Source organism: Phaseolus vulgaris, chromosome 8 (genome assembly GCF_000499845.2).
Source record: "Phaseolus vulgaris cultivar G19833 chromosome 8, P. vulgaris v2.0, whole genome shotgun sequence".
NCBI lineage: Eukaryota > Viridiplantae > Streptophyta > Magnoliopsida > Fabales > Fabaceae > Phaseolus > Phaseolus vulgaris.
In genome coordinates, this window is record NC_023752.2 from 9,382,381 (window position 1) to 9,400,390 (window position 18,010).

Below are 18,010 nucleotides of genomic sequence, written 5' to 3' on the forward strand. Positions count from 1 at the left end.
TGATTTTTTTGAATCAGACTAGAAACAAGTTAGAACTTTTTTAATATTTTTTAATTTATATGGGAAGCATATAAGTTAAAATAAGAAAAACTAACCTAATTTAATTCATATGTAAAAAAATTACTCATTATAAGAATGGATATTTAATTTGATAAGTCTATGTGAATGAACTATTGTGGTACAAATATGAGATTGATTTGGAATGAGTATAGTTTGATAAGGATATCAAAAGTATGATTGACATATATTATCTAGTGATAAAATTTTGTATCAGGCCAATGTAATTGAGTAATATATTAGGTTTATGTAAACTCTAGAGTTGTATAAGATGTATTAGTTTGAGTTGAATTATTTTGATATTGTTTTGATTTGGTATTTTGATGTTCAATTAGTTAATAGGATGATTGCACTTGAACTGAAAAAATAAAATAATGATTGATAACAGTTACACAAATTATATTCTTAGTCAAACTCTTTAAAATAAGAAAATAAAAATGTACTAAAATAATTTGGAAGATTCTAAAGATATTTTCCCTTTAATTATTTTGAAAATATTGATGATATTTTTATCCTAATGATTTGTAATTTACAACATTGTCCCCAATTTAGTAAAAGAATATATAACATTCCCATAGTATCCTAGAATCTACCTTGGAAAATCCTTAAAAATATTTACTATTTAAAGTCTTGTAGTGACGTGAGTTCTAATCACAATATTTTTTTTTAAGATTACCTTTCATGAAATGTTTGTTAATTTCAATATATTTGGTTTTATCGTATTACACTGAATTATGCACAATGTTTATGATTAACTTGTTATCATAAAATTATATAAAGATATCATCTTTATTTTAAGCTCATCTAGTATAATTTTCATCTAGAATCCTTAATACATACCTTGAGCAACAACTCAAAATTTCACTTTTACTATAATGCGTTATCCTATTATCTTCTTCTTCACGTTATTTCTCCAAAAAAAACATATAGTATGCAAATGTAGATTTTCAGTTGGTAACAAAATTTGCATAGTCTATATCAATATAAATCTTCAGGGTCAAAGTGTTATCCTTTTAGGAAAATAATCTTTTCCCTGGACTTTAAGTACTGAAGAATTTTGTTAAGTACTTACATGTATCTTTCTATTGGAACATATATAAATTGGTTTATCACACTAATCGCATAAGCAATTTCTAGTCTCATGTGATAAATAAATAAGTTTTCATATAAATATTTGATATTGAGTTTTTTCTACATGAGAGTTATCTTCACTTTTAGTTTTATGATTTTTGGTCATAGGAACTCTTAACGTTTTACACTCCAACTTATTGTTTTAAGGAGATCAAGTAAATATTTTATTTGAAAGACGAAAACCCGCTTTTTAAAATAAGGAACTTCTATTTTAAGAAAGTAGTTGATTTTTTTTTTCAGGTCTTTCATTTAAAATTAGGTTATCATTTTTTTCTTTAAAGTCAATTTTCTCTATTTCATTATTTTCTACAATAATCATATGTTCACATAGGCCAATAATATAGTGAGTTTACCTATAACACTGGTAGTTTGTGAATAAAGTGTGATATCCTTGGTTTAACTTGTATCCTAAGAATATCCTTGCATTCATAAATTTCTTAAACCATGTTCTTGGAGATTTATTAAGACCATATTAAACCTTATTTAGGAGATATACCTTATTTCTTTTGTTATGAGTTTCAAACTATTGAGGAATCTTAATATATACTTATTTTTCTAAAGCTCCATGAAAGAAACACACTCTCACATCCAACTTGTGTAAGTCCATCTGAAATTAGTTGTTAGAGTAAGAACACCTTGTATTTATCTATTACTAGAGAAAATATTTCCTCTTAGTCAATTTCAAAAATTTGAGTGTATCCCTTTGTAGCCAATCTAACTTTATATTTATTTATTGTTTCATCTACCTTTATATTTCACTATAAATATCAATTTACACCTTACAACCCTTTTGTCTTTTGGTTTGTTAATCATCTTCCAGTTGTCATGACTTGCATTCATCTCCTTTGTCATGACTTGCATGCAATGTTTCATGCTTCTTGATTTGAGGTAGGAATTTTTATGGTAAATGTCAACAATAAAGCTTTGATGTTAATGAGAAAGATTGTCATTGTAAACATGTTAAGAAATAAGATATTTAACACATGATATTTTTCACTTTCTCAATGCAATGAGTAAATTTTCAATAATACATACCTCCTCACAATTATCTTTAGATATCATCACCTTTGAATCATACAACTATTCTTCTTCAGGACTCAAAGTGATTTGTTTCCTTTTTTATATTTTTTTCAAAGAATTTATTCTCTTTCTTTTTGTGGGTTGGTTTGATCCCATTTGTGGTTACTTCATTATATGTTGAACATATTGTAAATACAATATGATAATGACAAGAAGGAGAACTTGTTCCTTGAAAAGTAGAGGACTGACATAAAAGATTAGCTTTCATGAAAGGTGTCATACGTGGTGATAAAGACACAAAGTATGATAGCATTTGTATCCCTTTTATTATAAGGATTACTTATCCATAACATTTTGAAATTCTAGTATATAATTTATTACAATTAGGATTATAAAAGTGAAAAGAAAAAATGATACATTGAAATACTAGACAAGGGAAGTAGGGATGATAAATGAACTCGTCCATGTGCTGGTATTGTCATACCACGTTTCAATTTTGATAGAGAATCCCTTCGTTGACTAGCTACAAATATGGGTATTGATAATACCCAATTTTTTAAATTAGGTATGAGAATATGGATGAATGTGTACATATATACTCTGTATCCATATCGTCCCAATACTCATTTTCGTCCCTGATTTAAATTAATAAAATATTTTTAATTTATTAGGTAACCTAAAAACTTATATTAACTTCTCTTTCATCATTTGTTTCATAAGGTATTTCTAGATCATACATTTGATATTTTTACTATTTTTTATAATTATTTTATCTTTATATAATTGTTATTTGATATTTATGCCATTATGATTTCTTTCTTGTTATTTGACGTTAAAAAAAATGTGTATTATGTTAAATATTTGATAATATTATATTTTTTTCTGTTGTTTTTATTTTTTTTATAAAAAAAAAATATTTAATTAATATTTAAAATAATAAAAGACAAGTACATGCGTGAGTTCGGATAGAGATATACTAGTTTCTCAATAAAGATGAGGATGAAAAAAAAGTTTATACTCTTTAAATGTAAAAATGGAGAAGAAAAATATTTTTTATATTGAAAATGATGATAAAATACTCAAATTACCTATTTTTTTCCTGTAAAGTAGAAGACAGAAAAAGATTTAATAAAATTATAGTCATTTAAGACATAAGTGAATAGTTTGTTGATATAGGACATAACATTTAACGATACTTATCACTTAAAATTTTATAAGATCGTGTAATTTGATATATAAAATTTACACCTGTTGTAAGTATTATCGATACCTAGCATAAAAAAATTTATTTGTATTAGTGTGTTTACATTTTAAAAGAATTAAAAAAGTTATTATTAAATACTATAACTGAAATTTATAAAAATAAAAGTCATTTTTTTATTATTTGATGTTTGACATATTGAAAGATAAAACTAAATGAAACGCTTGTACATCTTATGAGAAGAAAATAATTATATTTAAAAGTTAATTTTAAAAAAAAGGAATTATGCATAGGATAATCCATTATATATTATTATAAATTATTCATTTATGCTTAGAATATTAACTATTAGAAAACACTTATCTAACTAGCGATTAATAATAGTGTATAAATAACTTCTATACATATTCATTCACAATATATAATGTGTCTTTTGTTTTGTTATCTATATAACTATTTTTTAAAAATTTAAAATATTTAATAAATGTTTCAAATAGAATTAAGTACATGGCTTTATAACTAAAATAATATTTTTTTATACTCAATTTCTATCCACATCTAAATTTATAATAATTTTTTTGAAAGTAACACGGGTCCTATCTTTAATAGTATGGATAAACAAAATCTTTTGATGCATGATTTAAAAAAATGTTATGAACAAATTTTTTATTAATAATATGATTTCTTAGCATAGGGTGTAGCCAGGCTAAAGATAGAACAATTGTGAAGATTAATATGAATGTGTTTTAGAAAAAATAAAGTGAAATTTGAAAATAAGATACAATTGAAAAAATATTATAATAAAAAAATAAAGAGGCTTATGGATAAGTGAGGAGTTGCAGGAAACAATACCAAATAGAAAAAGAGCACTTCGCAATGAAGAAAGCTTCTACGGAGTTGCCACCATGAAACAATTGGCGCCACGTGTCAGAACCCCAGATGGTGATCAGCCTCGCCATTAGCATGTGAAAGAGTGCCACGTCATCATAGCTATCTACACCTACCAATCCCAATTTCTCTCTTCCAAATGCAAATTGAAATGTTGAGCTTTTTCTTAGACAACAAGTCAAGCATGACGATTGCAGTGACAAAGCACACAAACATCCAAATCAAACAGCCGCAACATAAGAAAATCCAAAACCCCTCTAAAACCCTGCAACACAAATTGCTACTAAATTTTTCATATTCCATTGCAACACCAACTACTACAAGGAACCATATTGCATGCTACATGCTTCTTCAATAGCAAAAGCGCATGAAGACTAATACTAACGTTTCTGGGTCAGTTGCTAACTTCTTCGTTCATCTCAATTTGCTGCTCTTCCATTTCATCCAAACTCTATCTGGTTGTTATTCTAGTTTCTTCATTTCATCCTTCCTTTTTCTTTGTGCTACCTTTTTTTTTGTAATCAATCCAGTTAAGAAAAAATTGGTGTACTTTCTGCCACCCAATCAAATATCGTGCATAAAAATCATGGTATTGTTGCTATAATTTCTAAGAAAATTGTTATAGATTTATGATGTATATCGATATGTGATTGGACGACAGCATAAAATGTTTTACGCTATCATGTCATACGCTAAATACACAATTTGTGATTACTGCATAAGCTTTGTTATACTTCTTTATATGTTTCTATATAAAAATTTCTTTGTTTTGTAAACATAGCTGACGGTTTGTTGAAGAAAGTTGAGTGCAAAATTGTTAATGTTGTTTATTTGATGGCTGGAATGGGTGCAGGGAGAGGAAATCACGCAAGAGACGCAGTAGTGGAAATGATTCTGTGGAAAACACTCTTGAAAAGTGGAAGGAGTATAACAGGCAGCAACAACTTGGGTCAAGGGAAAATGGGGCGGAAGTGATTCACAAAGTTCCTGCAAAAGGGTCGAGAAAAGGGTGCATGAGAGGTAAGGGAGGGCCTCAGAACTCCGATTGCAAGTTCAGAGGTGTGAGGCAGAGAATTTGGGGAAAATGGGTTGCTGAGATTCGCGAGCCAATCAATGGAAAGCTTGTGGGGGAAAAAGCAAATAGGCTTTGGCTTGGTACTTTCTCCACTGCACTTGAAGCTGCTCTTGCTTATGATGAAGCTGCCAAGGCCATGTACGGCCCCTCTGCCCGTTTGAATTTTCCCGAGCCTTCTGTGGAGCCAGTAGACTCTAATGGATCATCATCTAGTGGATGTGATAAAAAATCACCAAGTGATTCTTCGGAGAATGATGATGATGTTGCAAAAGCTGAGTTGGAAAGGAACCTTCATCAGCCTCATGAAGAGAAACCAAGGTTTTCTGAGATTGGTGTCTTTGAGGTAACAGAAGAGAAACAGGTTCTTTCAGGAGGTTGTGTCGCTGATGAATCAATAGAGGACTTGAAGGAAACGACAACTGGATTTGAACAATGTCAAATAAATTTGAAGAATATTAAGTCTGAAATGCCTGAAAAAAGTGAAGGAATAGACAGAGAATTGGAGAGGGTTTTGAAAAATTCTGGCCTAGGTGAAAAGGGTAATAATCTCTTGCAAAAGGAGCCCGTGGAGATACCCATGAATACAGGAGCTAACTACTGCAGCTCTTCTGATGCTGCTGAACATGACATTGTGGAGAAGAGTGAAGAAACAAGAGCAGAATCAGTTGAAACTTTAAAATCATGTGAGTTAAGCTGCAGCAACCATTGCCTTGGATATATGCATAACATGCTGCCAGATAGCAATACAAGACCACATTCTGAGCACTTTAATAACACCCAAACTGAGGTATCTATAGCAAGAAAACATACCGAGGAAGTAATTTCTGAAATCCTGGGGCTATGTCACAGCAAGTGCTTAAAGATTAGTCATGATCAGACACCACATGAGCCTTATAGAACTGAACATTTTGATGAGATGAGAACTAAGCTGAAGTGTTTGGAATGCAAGCTGAAAGCACATTCTATTCATTACAAGAATCAGGCACCCGTAGTTGGGGATTCCAATTATCCTTCAATGCAGGGAATTCATATGTTTGGTGGTGGCACTGTTGGACCAATTGAAAGCATGTCCCAAATTGATGCTATGAACAACATCAACACAAGCAGAAATTCCCTACCTGGATTTAGTTCTGGCCATAGTAGGAAGTTGTGTGATCTTTCTCAACAGCTACACAAACTTGGTGGTTACCTTCCTGAGCATTGGAATAATATGCAGTTTGCAGACTTGGAAGTGGGTTATGATTATAGCTTCTTAAATCCTGATTATGATTTTGGCTTATTGGAAGAGCAGAAGTTACTTGATGTATGCTTTCCACAAATAGGATCTTAGTATTCCTAAAGACTTGTAGTGTTTGTTTTTCGCTGTGGTGGTGTTACTTATAGCATGTTTTTCCCCACCTTGGCGATTCAATAAGCTATGTTTCCGTTCTCATTCACTGTAGAGACTTTGTAGTAAGAATTTTGTATCATGTTATAAATTATAAATGTTGAACAATGATATGATTAATCCACTCCAAATGTTCATATACGCCAAAAGGCCATCGCTATCGTAGTGCATACTTTGAGTTTTTAGTACAAAAGGCATATTTTTATTTTATTATAAGCACTAGTTTTTGGTCTAGACAATGGTGGGGTCAGTTCTTTCAAGGTTTAATTTTTCCAAAAATTAGATGTACCACCTAAAGATTTCAATTTATCTTCAATATTATTTGAAACATGTTTGAAAATTAATACAAAGAAGAATTAACATTCAATCTTAAAATTAAAAGGTTAAATTTTTTTCAAGAATAATTTAATTTTTAGTTTTAATTAAACAGAAAATTCATTTAACTTCTTTATACGATTGTTAAACTTGTCTTTGATGAAAACCTTAATGACTATTGACTACTTAAAGTTAATAATAACTATTCACTTAATAACCGCTCACTGACGTTCATTAATAAAAATAAGTAATAATGAAACAAAATTAACCAGATGTAAATGAAATCGTTAATAGCAAATACCACTGAATGAATAATGTGAATAGCTTGAAAATTAATGATAACCATTAACAAAGTTGTACATAGTGCATATATATAATACATACCCACTTAAATAGCAGCAATGGACAATTCAAAGTACCTATGTTCACCTACATTGCAGTCTTTACCAATGAAAATATAGAAAATTCTGCACAATTTAGCAATAAATACAAATTTTGAACAAAAACCCGAGTGTCAAGAAGACTCCCCTTCTAAGCTGTAAACTGGTCATTTAACCATTTTCTCCTTCCATGTTCTGATGGTCATTCAGTATCTACTTGTATCAGCGAGATTTTGGCAATCGGTATGCAGCAATTGCTGAGACATTTTAATAATTTACTATTTTCCTGCTGTCATGCTGGATTCTCTCTTTAATTGCAAGGATTTAGTGTCCGCATATTAGAGCTCTTTGAAATCAAATCAACAAGTCATGTCCTCATCATCCTTGGTTATGGTTGGAACTTATGAATACATGACTTTTTGAATGCATATTAGTCATTCTTCCGCTCCGTCTTTATGCCAGATTGTATCCCAAGGCTCACTTTTGCTGCTCAGCCTTAAGAAAAGAAAAATATTAACTCAACAAAAACTAAAGAAAATTTTGCTAGTGTTATGCATAGAGTACCCTACACCTCCCGAATAGAAAAATCAAGATAGGAGAGAACAAAAAGTAAAAAATGCTACTTATATCATTTTGTCATTGCTCTTTGAGCTAGGATTTGAATGAGTAGAACTAACGGGTCAAAATACACAAATATGAAGTTCCCCAACTATCACATTCAAATTTCAAAATGAATTAAATACTTCACCTCCAAACTCCAGCTGCAACACGCAAAGCCATGAAGATAAACAATCCAGTCCAGACTCCAGGAAGCCCTACTGGAGCAGCCACCAGAAGGAAAGTTGAAGAAATTAGTCCAACCAGCACCTACCCAAAACAAAAGCCGAAATAAAAAAAAAGGACACGAGAAAATGAGTTAATAGGAAACAATCACAATGAGTAACTATCTTTCAATCATTGAACTAGGCAAATACCATTGAGTAAGCAGCGTATCCAAAGTCTGATACCCCATAATAAAGCCCGTCAATGACAAATGCCAAAGCATTCACTGGTTGAGATCCAGCAATAAACTGCATGTGTAACTAAATATCAGATATGCCAAATGACTTGTGTATACATGCTTCCACAGAAAGAATGAAGAATTGCACGGCATATAATGAAATATTTATTAGTTATACTAAAAAGTTATCATGGCTTAAATAAATACCCATCCATCACAAAAATTCTGATACTGTCCAAAAACATCAGCTTTCAAGGTATATAATATCCACACTAGAGGAAGAACAATCAGACAAAAAAAACAATAGACACAGACATCCAAATGAAATACATTCTTCTACTTTCCTGAACGAACTTGTTGCCTAGAAAATGCCCTATAATGCTTTCAAACATAAGGATTTCAATTTGGAGTTGACACTCATGACTTGGCCTGACAGACCCACTTCTGTCAGGCTGAGTGTCTGATTAAATCCAGGACAGCTAATTGGGAGTAGCATAGAAAGCCTACAAAATGATAATAAAAGTTTCTTTCAGCAAAACTGTGGTTTCTTACCCATATACCTGACCGAGCAACATCCACAACTTCAGAATCTGTGCTAAATAAAGTAGAAAATGATCCAAACCAAAAGAATAGGATAATAGACAAACTGATTCCTGCTCCTAAACCAATCTGTTTAACATGTAAAATAGAGTAGGAGAAAAGAATTCTGGGTCAGTATAAGTTCCAATCTCACTAAAAGAAGGTATGTGTAAGAAAGAAGAAAGCAATTTCTGGTGAAAACCTGTATCACTCTGTATATAACACGGCGTGCTTGTTTATAATTTCCCAGGGAGTAACTACTGGCAAGAAGTGCCTGTAAAGAAATGTCATTTTAACATGACAGGTAAGTTGCAGCAAAATAATTTCAAGGACCTATAAGTTTGAGATAGTTTGTTTAGATGACATCTTCAAATAATATGAATTCTACAATTTACAGAGTCAATTCTTCCAATCCTTGCCAACTGCTTTCTTTTTTGGGTAATGTTGGAGGATATGGTACAGTATTGTATTTCTTATTTCTTGTTAATACCATTTCAGTATCTTGGGAAATGGAAAAGTGCTCATCATGTAAAATGGAATGCCCCCTAATTTGCCTGATATGGTAAGGGAAAGCCCTCAAATGTTCACCATAATGGATTTCATATTATAAATTTTATTCTTCTAAATTCATGCGATTTTGAAACCAGGTGAGAGGACGTGCCCTTGAGATATTTATTGATCATTAAAACTGGTATAACCTTGGTGTGTCCAAACAAAATGCAATTTATAGTCCAATGCAATATAATTTTCTAACCTGACCAGCAAGTGCCAGAGCATCAGTGAGCAAAGAAACAGACAACCAAACTTGCATGCAAATTTGATGACCAGCCATAGGTATAGGGCCCTGCTGTGCGGCCACAGATGTTGAAAGTGTCACAGTTATAAACACAGCCAAAGTCCTAGCAGTAAGAAGACCGCCTACAAAATGCGATAGTCAAAAGTAAACATTCTGTGTTGCTCCTTAACTCACATACTGCACTGTGTCCAGTTATAGAAATTATTAACCAAACAAAACATTTTCAAGCTAATGAAATCATACTCCCTACATCCCTATAATAAAACTCTATTAACTAATTTACAGGAATTAAGAAAATTAATCAATTCAGTTAGTGACACTAATTTTTTTAAGAATTGTATTACTTTTTCAAAATACCCTTAAAATGATCTTCCACTAAAAACAATCAATTACTTTGAGAATAACTACCGATGAAAGTTAAAAAATATTGTAATCCTAAAGTAGACCTAATACGACTCGGGTCCCAAAATATCTGAGTGAACTAATGCAAAAAGGAGACAAAACTCGTTTAGAAACACTCTAAGAAAAACAACTACTGCTATGTTTTCCTAATTGACGCAATTTTCGAAACAGAGTATACAATTTAGACAAACATGATACAAGAAGTTGAATCTTAGAAAACTAGAAAGGCCCAATTGAACATGGAAGAGAGAAGGCGAATCCATCATTGAGCCAGCATGAGCAGAAGTTTGTAATTGGTAAGGTCCGGGAGACTCATATCTGATACCAATCATTCGTCCCCAACTTTGGTCTTGTAAGAAAACAAAATATTTAAGAAAAGAAACAAGACAATCAAGAGAATGGGTGAGACAATTAAGGGATAATAAATTAAATAGACTCGGGGACATAAAAGACATTGTCAATGGAGAGAAAAGAGAGAAGATGGATAATATCAACACCATAAGAGGGGGCTCGGGAGCCATTAGTCGTAGTGATAAAGGGTAGAAACCATAAGTGAAAAGAGATGAGAAAAAATAAATTTATTACCAAATATATGATCGGTGGCACCAAAATCAAGGACCCAAGAGCTAAGAGAGGTGGAGGGAGTGAGACCTACAAATGAAGTGCCTGTGTGCACAATAGAAGTAGTGGAATTGGAGGCTTGACTTTCCTAATACCATTTGAAGACCAGAAAAGAGTCGAAAGTCCAAAACTATTAATGGGAATGACACCAGAATCTGCAGAAGGAACAGGGGTGGTAGCCTGAGCAGCAACAATCGACAAGGGTGATCATACAAGGTATAACACCAATCAATTGTGTGACGGAGTTTGTGGTAATGATCTTATTTGGAAACCATCGTTCTTGATTGCAAGAGCAATTATAGTCATCACGCAGAGATACCAATGCAGAGGAATCACGAAAGGGACAAAAGAAGGTATGTTAGGTGATAACTTCCACGATACATGAAATGGGGTGGATCAAGCACTGCTCGGTGTGGGCAGAATTGAAGACCCATAATATGACCACGAATTGATGAATACTCATCAAGAAGCCCATACAACACCATCAATGTAAAGAAGGTTTGACTTAGATCTACTTCTTGGGCAGAAATGGCAAGAGGGGTAATAGTTCATTAAAGTCATGTAGAAGACCATGGACTTTGCCTAAATTTTGAGCCATGAGGCTGTCACGTCGTCTAGGGGTGATGATACTCAAGAGACTTTGGCAAACACCATTGAGGCATTGAGCATCATTCGTGTGCAGCAACCGGATCTATTCCTAAACCCCAACACAAGTGTCATGGGCATGAAAAACAGCTTCAGGGAGGGATGAATAGTTGACTTAAGAACACTACAAACTTAGGCATCAATTTTCAACTATCAAGGGTGATCTTTTACGTCAATGGAGGCCATTGTCTAGGTGAGGTGATCAACATAATCCTTCCCCTTAAGCCAAAGCTTGACGTAGATACGTAAAACATGTCCAAACCAAGAAGCCAAGACCAAATTGAAGGAGATGACACTAAGGCGAGTCTGACACTGGTGAGATCAACTGGAAAAGTGGTTGAACACGCTGCCATGCATGCATAGTTGCCAATGATGGATGAAAAGATAAGTACCTTTATTTCCAGGAACACATAAGGGCAAGTGGTTGCTCTTATGGTTGAGTCTCACAACACAATGGTCGCCTAGGCAAGGCAACTCTAATGGTGAGGTCACCGGTTAGAAAGTAGATGACAATGCCGAAAATGGTGTAGAAGGGGCAACAAAAGAGGCACAACATTAAGAGGGTGCCAAAAATCGGAACAAAACATTAATTTTGGAAAAAAAATTGGCATTGATGGATAGTCAGTCCACCAGGAGGGCAAGTATTCAACTAGGCTCTAGATACCGTCTAGAAATAAATGATAGATAGTTATAGATGGAATCTTTGTGTGTCACAAGTACAATAAAGGAACATATTATACATAGAATGTACATTGCATTGCATAGAGATGAGCCTAGACCCATATAGTAAAATATAGCTAACATAAGTCATATCTCTAGTCGATATGAGACTAAACCACCACCTTTAAAGTTACAAATAGAGCAGCCCCCAAAGATGCTATGACTAAGGCAAGCTAGGAGTGACAACAATTAAGGCTGCTTTCCAATATCAATCAATTTTGATCATTTCATTACCATTACCAACTTTCATTGAAGGGCAAGGACAGCCGAAGCAAAAATTGAACTTAATTGTGAGAGACGTACCGGATTTCAGATAGCTAAAAAATCTTCTCCCATTAAATTCAAAAGGAATTAGCAGCACTTTGTCACTCAATTTCCATAGCAGAATGAAAGCTATTAAGTATCTGGTGAAAACGGACAAATTCGGTTAAAATAAGATCACATGAATTAAGGGATGTGTGCAAATGCACAGATAAAACTAAGTTTACCACATCATTGACGTACTCAGATATCACAGTAGCAACTGCAGCTCCACTAACACCAAGGCCACAAAGAAATATTAATATTGGATCCAATATGGCATTAAGAAAGTTTCCCGCGCCTGCATTCCAAGACAAGCCTTCATTATTTACACGTCAAGCAAAACAAGACATGTGTAATCCTATTTCTACACAAGTACACATCAACATTAACAAGGCTGCGTGGAGCACTTTGCAATGTAAAAGCATGAAGCTGTCAGCCAAATTGCACTGTCAATTTATATAAAACCATTACATAATCACGCATTCCCCATTACATATTTTCCTTTTACCATGGGTCATCTTCCCGAATGGATACTTGTTTGTAATTTAAAATTAAAAAAAATGTAAACTTTGTCTCTTTTCCTGATTCAAAAAGGCATGCTAAGTGTTAATTTCTTGTCAAAATTTAACTATTTATTATTAATAAAAACTTCATATTTGTCAATTAAAATTATTGAGAAAGTACTGTTGGTAAAGGAATACTTCGTCGCTAGTTTTATCTGTACGTAACATGAGTAGAGAAAGAGAGTATGCTGCTGAAATACTTGCCAACAGCATATAGAGGTGTCTTTGTATCCAAAAATCCACGAAAGGTGCCTTGTGCAGCTAATGCAAGCACGATTGCTGGAGCACCAAAGGCCCTCAATGAAAGAAACTGCTCAGCAGGTCCACGCATAGGAGAATCCTGTACAGCATACAAAAATTGAAAAAAAAAATGCAAACAAGATTATACATGTAAAACCCAACTATATAAAACCAGGTGCCCATGAAGAGAAGCCAAAAAAATGTTTTTCTTTTTCAATTTCATGACACCCAAACCAACAGAAAAAAAAAAGGATATAGGATATGTGAATTTTCTTGCTGTGGATACCATAAGACTGATAGCTAATGAATGCAAAGGAAAATTGTGTATTTATATTGTTGATATTAATTGTTACTGTTATGTTTCTCAAAAGTTGAATCACGGAGAATTAACAGGTAGGCTACAAATACAGAACATAATTGGTGTTTAAAATATTCAAAATTGTTACAGAACACAAAAGAGCTACCCCAAACACATTTCATATACCAATTAAAAGCTATCTTAAAACAAAACACAAGTCTACATCTGAAAATCTCTTGTTTTTATGTTTTCCAACATTCAGATAATTCATAAAAATTATACACCACTACACAGCATAAAATAAGAGTAAGAAAAAAAAATTGTTTGCAATATTATACAACATAAAAGTAATAAAACACGCTTGCGTGCAATTGATTACAAGTTCATAAGCAAACCTCATATTTAAGTTCAAAATATTAGCTGTACCTGAAATTTTGCTTTCAGTTAAGATAGATTTTTCATGATAGATTTATCTGCCAAACGGAGGTTGTCCGAAGACATTTAGATCAAAACCTGAATAAATACATGTGCTTCAAATGTTCATAGATAATGATTCGTTTTTTTTTTCCTTTTCTTTGTGCTGAGTGGGTGGATTTGTTTAGCCCAGTAAATAATAGTCAGAAGAAATTATAACATAAAGAAACGTAACATCACTTATATGAGATAATGTATGGATCAAATGATTAGCCAAGTATGACATACAGCAGGTATACCCATGATATTCATAAGAATGCCAGAGCCAAGGGTAAGAGCCACAGTTTCCGCAATGCCAAGAGCTGCAGCAAGTGCTAAAGAGGTTGACACTGAAGGAAGGAGCTTCTTGCTTTGGTACTTGCCTGAGAAATCATGATAGCACCCACATGAGATCAAAACTATTAGTAGATACATATGAACAAAATAAAATTACAACCGGGTCCAGGAAAAGTAGACATTACTAAAAAAATTTGATACCAACCATTTCCATCTTTTGGACTGGACTCTACTTCCTTATTAATCAGTGCCTGCTCCTCCGCAACAAAGGATGTAGTAATATTAAGTAATGGAACGTTGAATGCTTTTGACACAAGATTAAACACAGAAGCTGAAACCCCAACTGCAGCCAATTCAACTGCCCCTGCATAGAGAAATTTGATTAAGGGAGAATTATCTCTTCAACAGTAATTATTTATCAATCCAAGTCAGAACAAAAAGAACCAGAAAAGCGAACACTTGCTACCACGAGTAAAAGGTTTGCTTGGTTTAAGAAAAAGCTGTGCAATTATTACAAAATCTGTTTCCTGGTTTTGAGGATTTGTATTAGAAATAACAAAAATAAGATTTAAATTTTTTTCACCATTTATAAATATTAAAACGGGAAACAAATATGTTCTGTAAAATTGTAATTAGTAGTAGTAAAAATTGAAAACGACTACAGGAAAACATCTCACCAACCAAAGACTACTTTCAGAATTCAGAATAAAAAGCTGCAGCCAGCTAACTCATTAATCTTTTTTTCTTTCACTTAGTTAAAGTAAAGCTCAGATCATAAAATTCACTTCCACATAAGTACCTATATGGCCAACAAACGCAGTGTCAATCAATGAGGCAATAGGATCAGCCGCCAAAGCCAAAGCAGCAGGGAGGGCAATGAGCACTATCTCCATCCCAAGTTCATCAAATTTAAACCAGCCACTACTGTTCATGGCCCAATAAACAAACTTCAAAGTAAATATATATGCTTCAAACAAAGCATAGACGATAAATTCATCAAATTTAATCCACCCATTTCTTATCAAAAACCAAGCATCAACTTTGGAAACCCCAAATATGTAAATGAACAAACAAATAAATAAAATGTCGAAAATCAATATGAAGTTTAGTTCACACAACAAAAATCCCAAAACAAAGCATAAACAACCAATTTATCGAATTTAAACCCCAAAACCCGAGAAACAAACTTCAGGCCGCAATGTACAAATATATAGACATAAAAAGTTTAATTTTAATACAAAAAATAATTCACTGTCAATCAAATAGAAGTAACTCTACATGTAAATTTTCAAAGTAGTTATTTTAAAAGTAAACAATTTTACAGCTTAATTATACATACAATGTAAACAGTTACTTTGTTCTTTTAATATAAATGGGAATCACTTCTGGGTATCTTTATCTCTTTGTGAGTTTCTTTCTGTTTTTTTAGTATATATTATGAACTTAAAATCGAGAAATATATTGTTATTGATTATAGATATAATACCGTATAATATATGATTGGATCACTGGATTACAAAGTATTTAAATTAAATAGAAAGAAAATATCATTAGACTTTAGTATTTAAATTAAATAGAAACAAAATATGAGCTTCACGCTAAAATTTTCACAGACACAAAACCTCTCTCATATTAGCTGCTGTGGAAACTTCATTTTGGTTTAGTTTTCAGATAAATTTATTTTATTTTTCCTTCCTATTTGGTTTTACTGAAAGTCCTGAGAGAGAAGTATATACAATCAGACCTGAATTATAAAATTGAAAAACTTGATATCAACTTCGTAACACCAGACAACTGTTGCAAAAGAAAAAAAAAGGTTCTTATAGGATGAAAGAGTACCTGAAACGACGACGCGGAGAAGAAAATGAATCATGAGGCGGTTTAGAGGAGGAGCGTTGGAGGGAGGGAGTTTCAACGGAATCAGTGTTGGCATTGTCGTTCTGAGAAGAAGCTTTGGGTGGAACATGAACACGAAGACGCGCGAAGCAATGAGGCTTAGTGGGAGGTTTCAATTTGAAGTTGGTGGATTTGAAAGAGTGTGTGCAAAGAGAAGAAGCAGAGAGAGAAAACGCCATTTCTGAATTTGGAGCATGAGAATCAGAAATTAATCAATGAGAGTGGAAATGCCAAACAAAGCATAACCATATCTTTATTCTAATTTTTTATTTTTTTTTTTTTTTTATTTTTTATTTTATAACCGTTGAGTGAATTTCTTTCGTCACAAATATCTGGGTTCACGACAAATTTGGATTCTCTGGTTTTTTTTTTCTTAACTTACTTTCTAAATATATTAATTTTAATATTTTAAAAATATTTTAAATTTAAAAAAAAATAGTGTATTTTGGAGAATCTAAACTCGTCTTGCAAATGAGTTTACTTAATTATGTTGTTTTGGGAAAATATAAATATTTATGTTTATATAATTAAATTTAAAATACATTATTTTTAAACATGCTAATTATATTCTAAATTTAGAATAAATATATTTCAAAAATTAATTTTAGTATTAAATTTTTAAGAAGAAAAAAGATGAAAATGATAGGTGAAAAGAAATATGTTACTACATGACATTCTCTCACACTAGATCTTTTAGTTTGAATTTAAGTAAATATAAATATATAAGATCATAATTTTATTATTTTTTATTATAAGATGTTCCTCTATTCATAATTGTTGTGATTGAAAAAAAATATTTTAAATTCTAAAAATATATTAAAATACTCTAGAAAAAAAAAATTAATGTTACTTTCTTTCTAAATTTCTACTTCAAAACAGTACACTCAAGCTCTTGCACTTTTAAAAAAGTACAGTAGTACAACTTAACATGTACACATGTACTACACTTTCTCATTTATATTTTTAAGGAATTAGTTTTAAGAGAACTAATGCATAAAAAAATTTATAATTTAATTCTAAAATAAATTCAGAGGAACTAATTTATTGTGAAAATTAATATATATAATTATTTCTAACATGCGAAATGGAAAAAAATAAATAAACTCTTACAAGTCACATACTTTGAATCAAATTTACTTAACCATGTTAGTTTAAATTTTAAATTTTTAACAACATCAAGTCTAACTCACGACATAAAATGAATTTGAGAATCTAAGTAATTTTTTGAGCTAGACTAATATTAATGTAAATTAATATTTAGATCAAGTACTCTCTTCAACAGGTAATTTTTTAATTGTTATTCATAATTGTTAAATCAGTCACACGATCATTATTGTTAACTACTAACTGAATATTTATTTTCTTATTTCTTTAAACTTAATTCAATTATTATGTTAAGCTTATTTTATTTTGTTAATTTTTTTTATCTTAATATGATTGACAAATCAAAGGACTTTCAGAATTATCTGGAAATCGTTTTTATTTAAGCTAATCTTGATGAAGAATTACATAAGAATTGCATATTACTGACCATAAATATTAAATATCAAATGACAATATTTTAAATGTACTTAAAAAATAACAATAAAAACAACAATCTTATTATAAACATTGATTTTAGTAAAAATTTTGTTAAGATTCGTAAATCGTTTAATTGTATCATACTAATGGAAAATATGTAATTTTTAACATGTGGTGGATAATTTCATTAAAAAGTTTAGTTTTTTAATATTTCTATCTAAG

General features: G+C 31.8%; 2 protein-coding genes across 4 annotated transcripts; one reads left to right on the forward strand and one right to left on the reverse strand.

Moving 5' to 3' along the window:
- Positions 1-4,434: 4,434 nt before the first annotated feature.
- On the forward strand, positions 4,435-6,883 carry LOC137826726 (uncharacterized). 2 transcript variants are annotated; one of them, XM_068632823.1, is made up of 2 exons: positions 4,435-4,690; positions 5,151-6,883. In XM_068632823.1, exons 1-2 carry the CDS (start codon positions 4,665-4,667, stop codon positions 6,700-6,702), a joined length of 1,578 nt encoding a protein of 525 aa, XP_068488924.1. In that variant the 5' UTR covers positions 4,435-4,664; the 3' UTR covers positions 6,703-6,883. The 2 variants fall into 2 exon arrangements, with proteins under 2 accessions (XP_068488924.1, XP_068488925.1); XM_068632824.1 differs by having other exon boundaries at positions 4,592-4,755.
- Positions 6,884-7,378: 495 nt separating this feature from the next.
- LOC137824228 (protein DETOXIFICATION 44, chloroplastic) lies at positions 7,379-16,498 on the reverse strand. Of its 2 annotated transcripts, none has more exons than XM_068629765.1 (13): positions 16,211-16,498; positions 15,171-15,295; positions 14,577-14,735; positions 14,324-14,457; positions 13,288-13,423; positions 12,722-12,818; positions 12,521-12,621; positions 9,788-9,951; positions 9,236-9,307; positions 9,007-9,123; positions 8,429-8,524; positions 8,203-8,321; positions 7,379-7,949 (listed from the first exon to the last, which is right to left on the reverse strand). In XM_068629765.1, the coding sequence occupies exons 1-13, from the start codon at positions 16,444-16,446 to the stop codon at positions 7,889-7,891; spliced, it is 1,617 nt and encodes a 538-aa protein (XP_068485866.1). In that variant the 5' UTR covers positions 16,447-16,498; the 3' UTR covers positions 7,379-7,888. The 2 variants fall into 2 exon arrangements, with proteins under 2 accessions (XP_068485866.1, XP_068485867.1); XM_068629766.1 differs by having other exon boundaries at positions 15,171-15,292; positions 16,211-16,492.
- Positions 16,499-18,010: the final 1,512 nt, after the last annotated feature.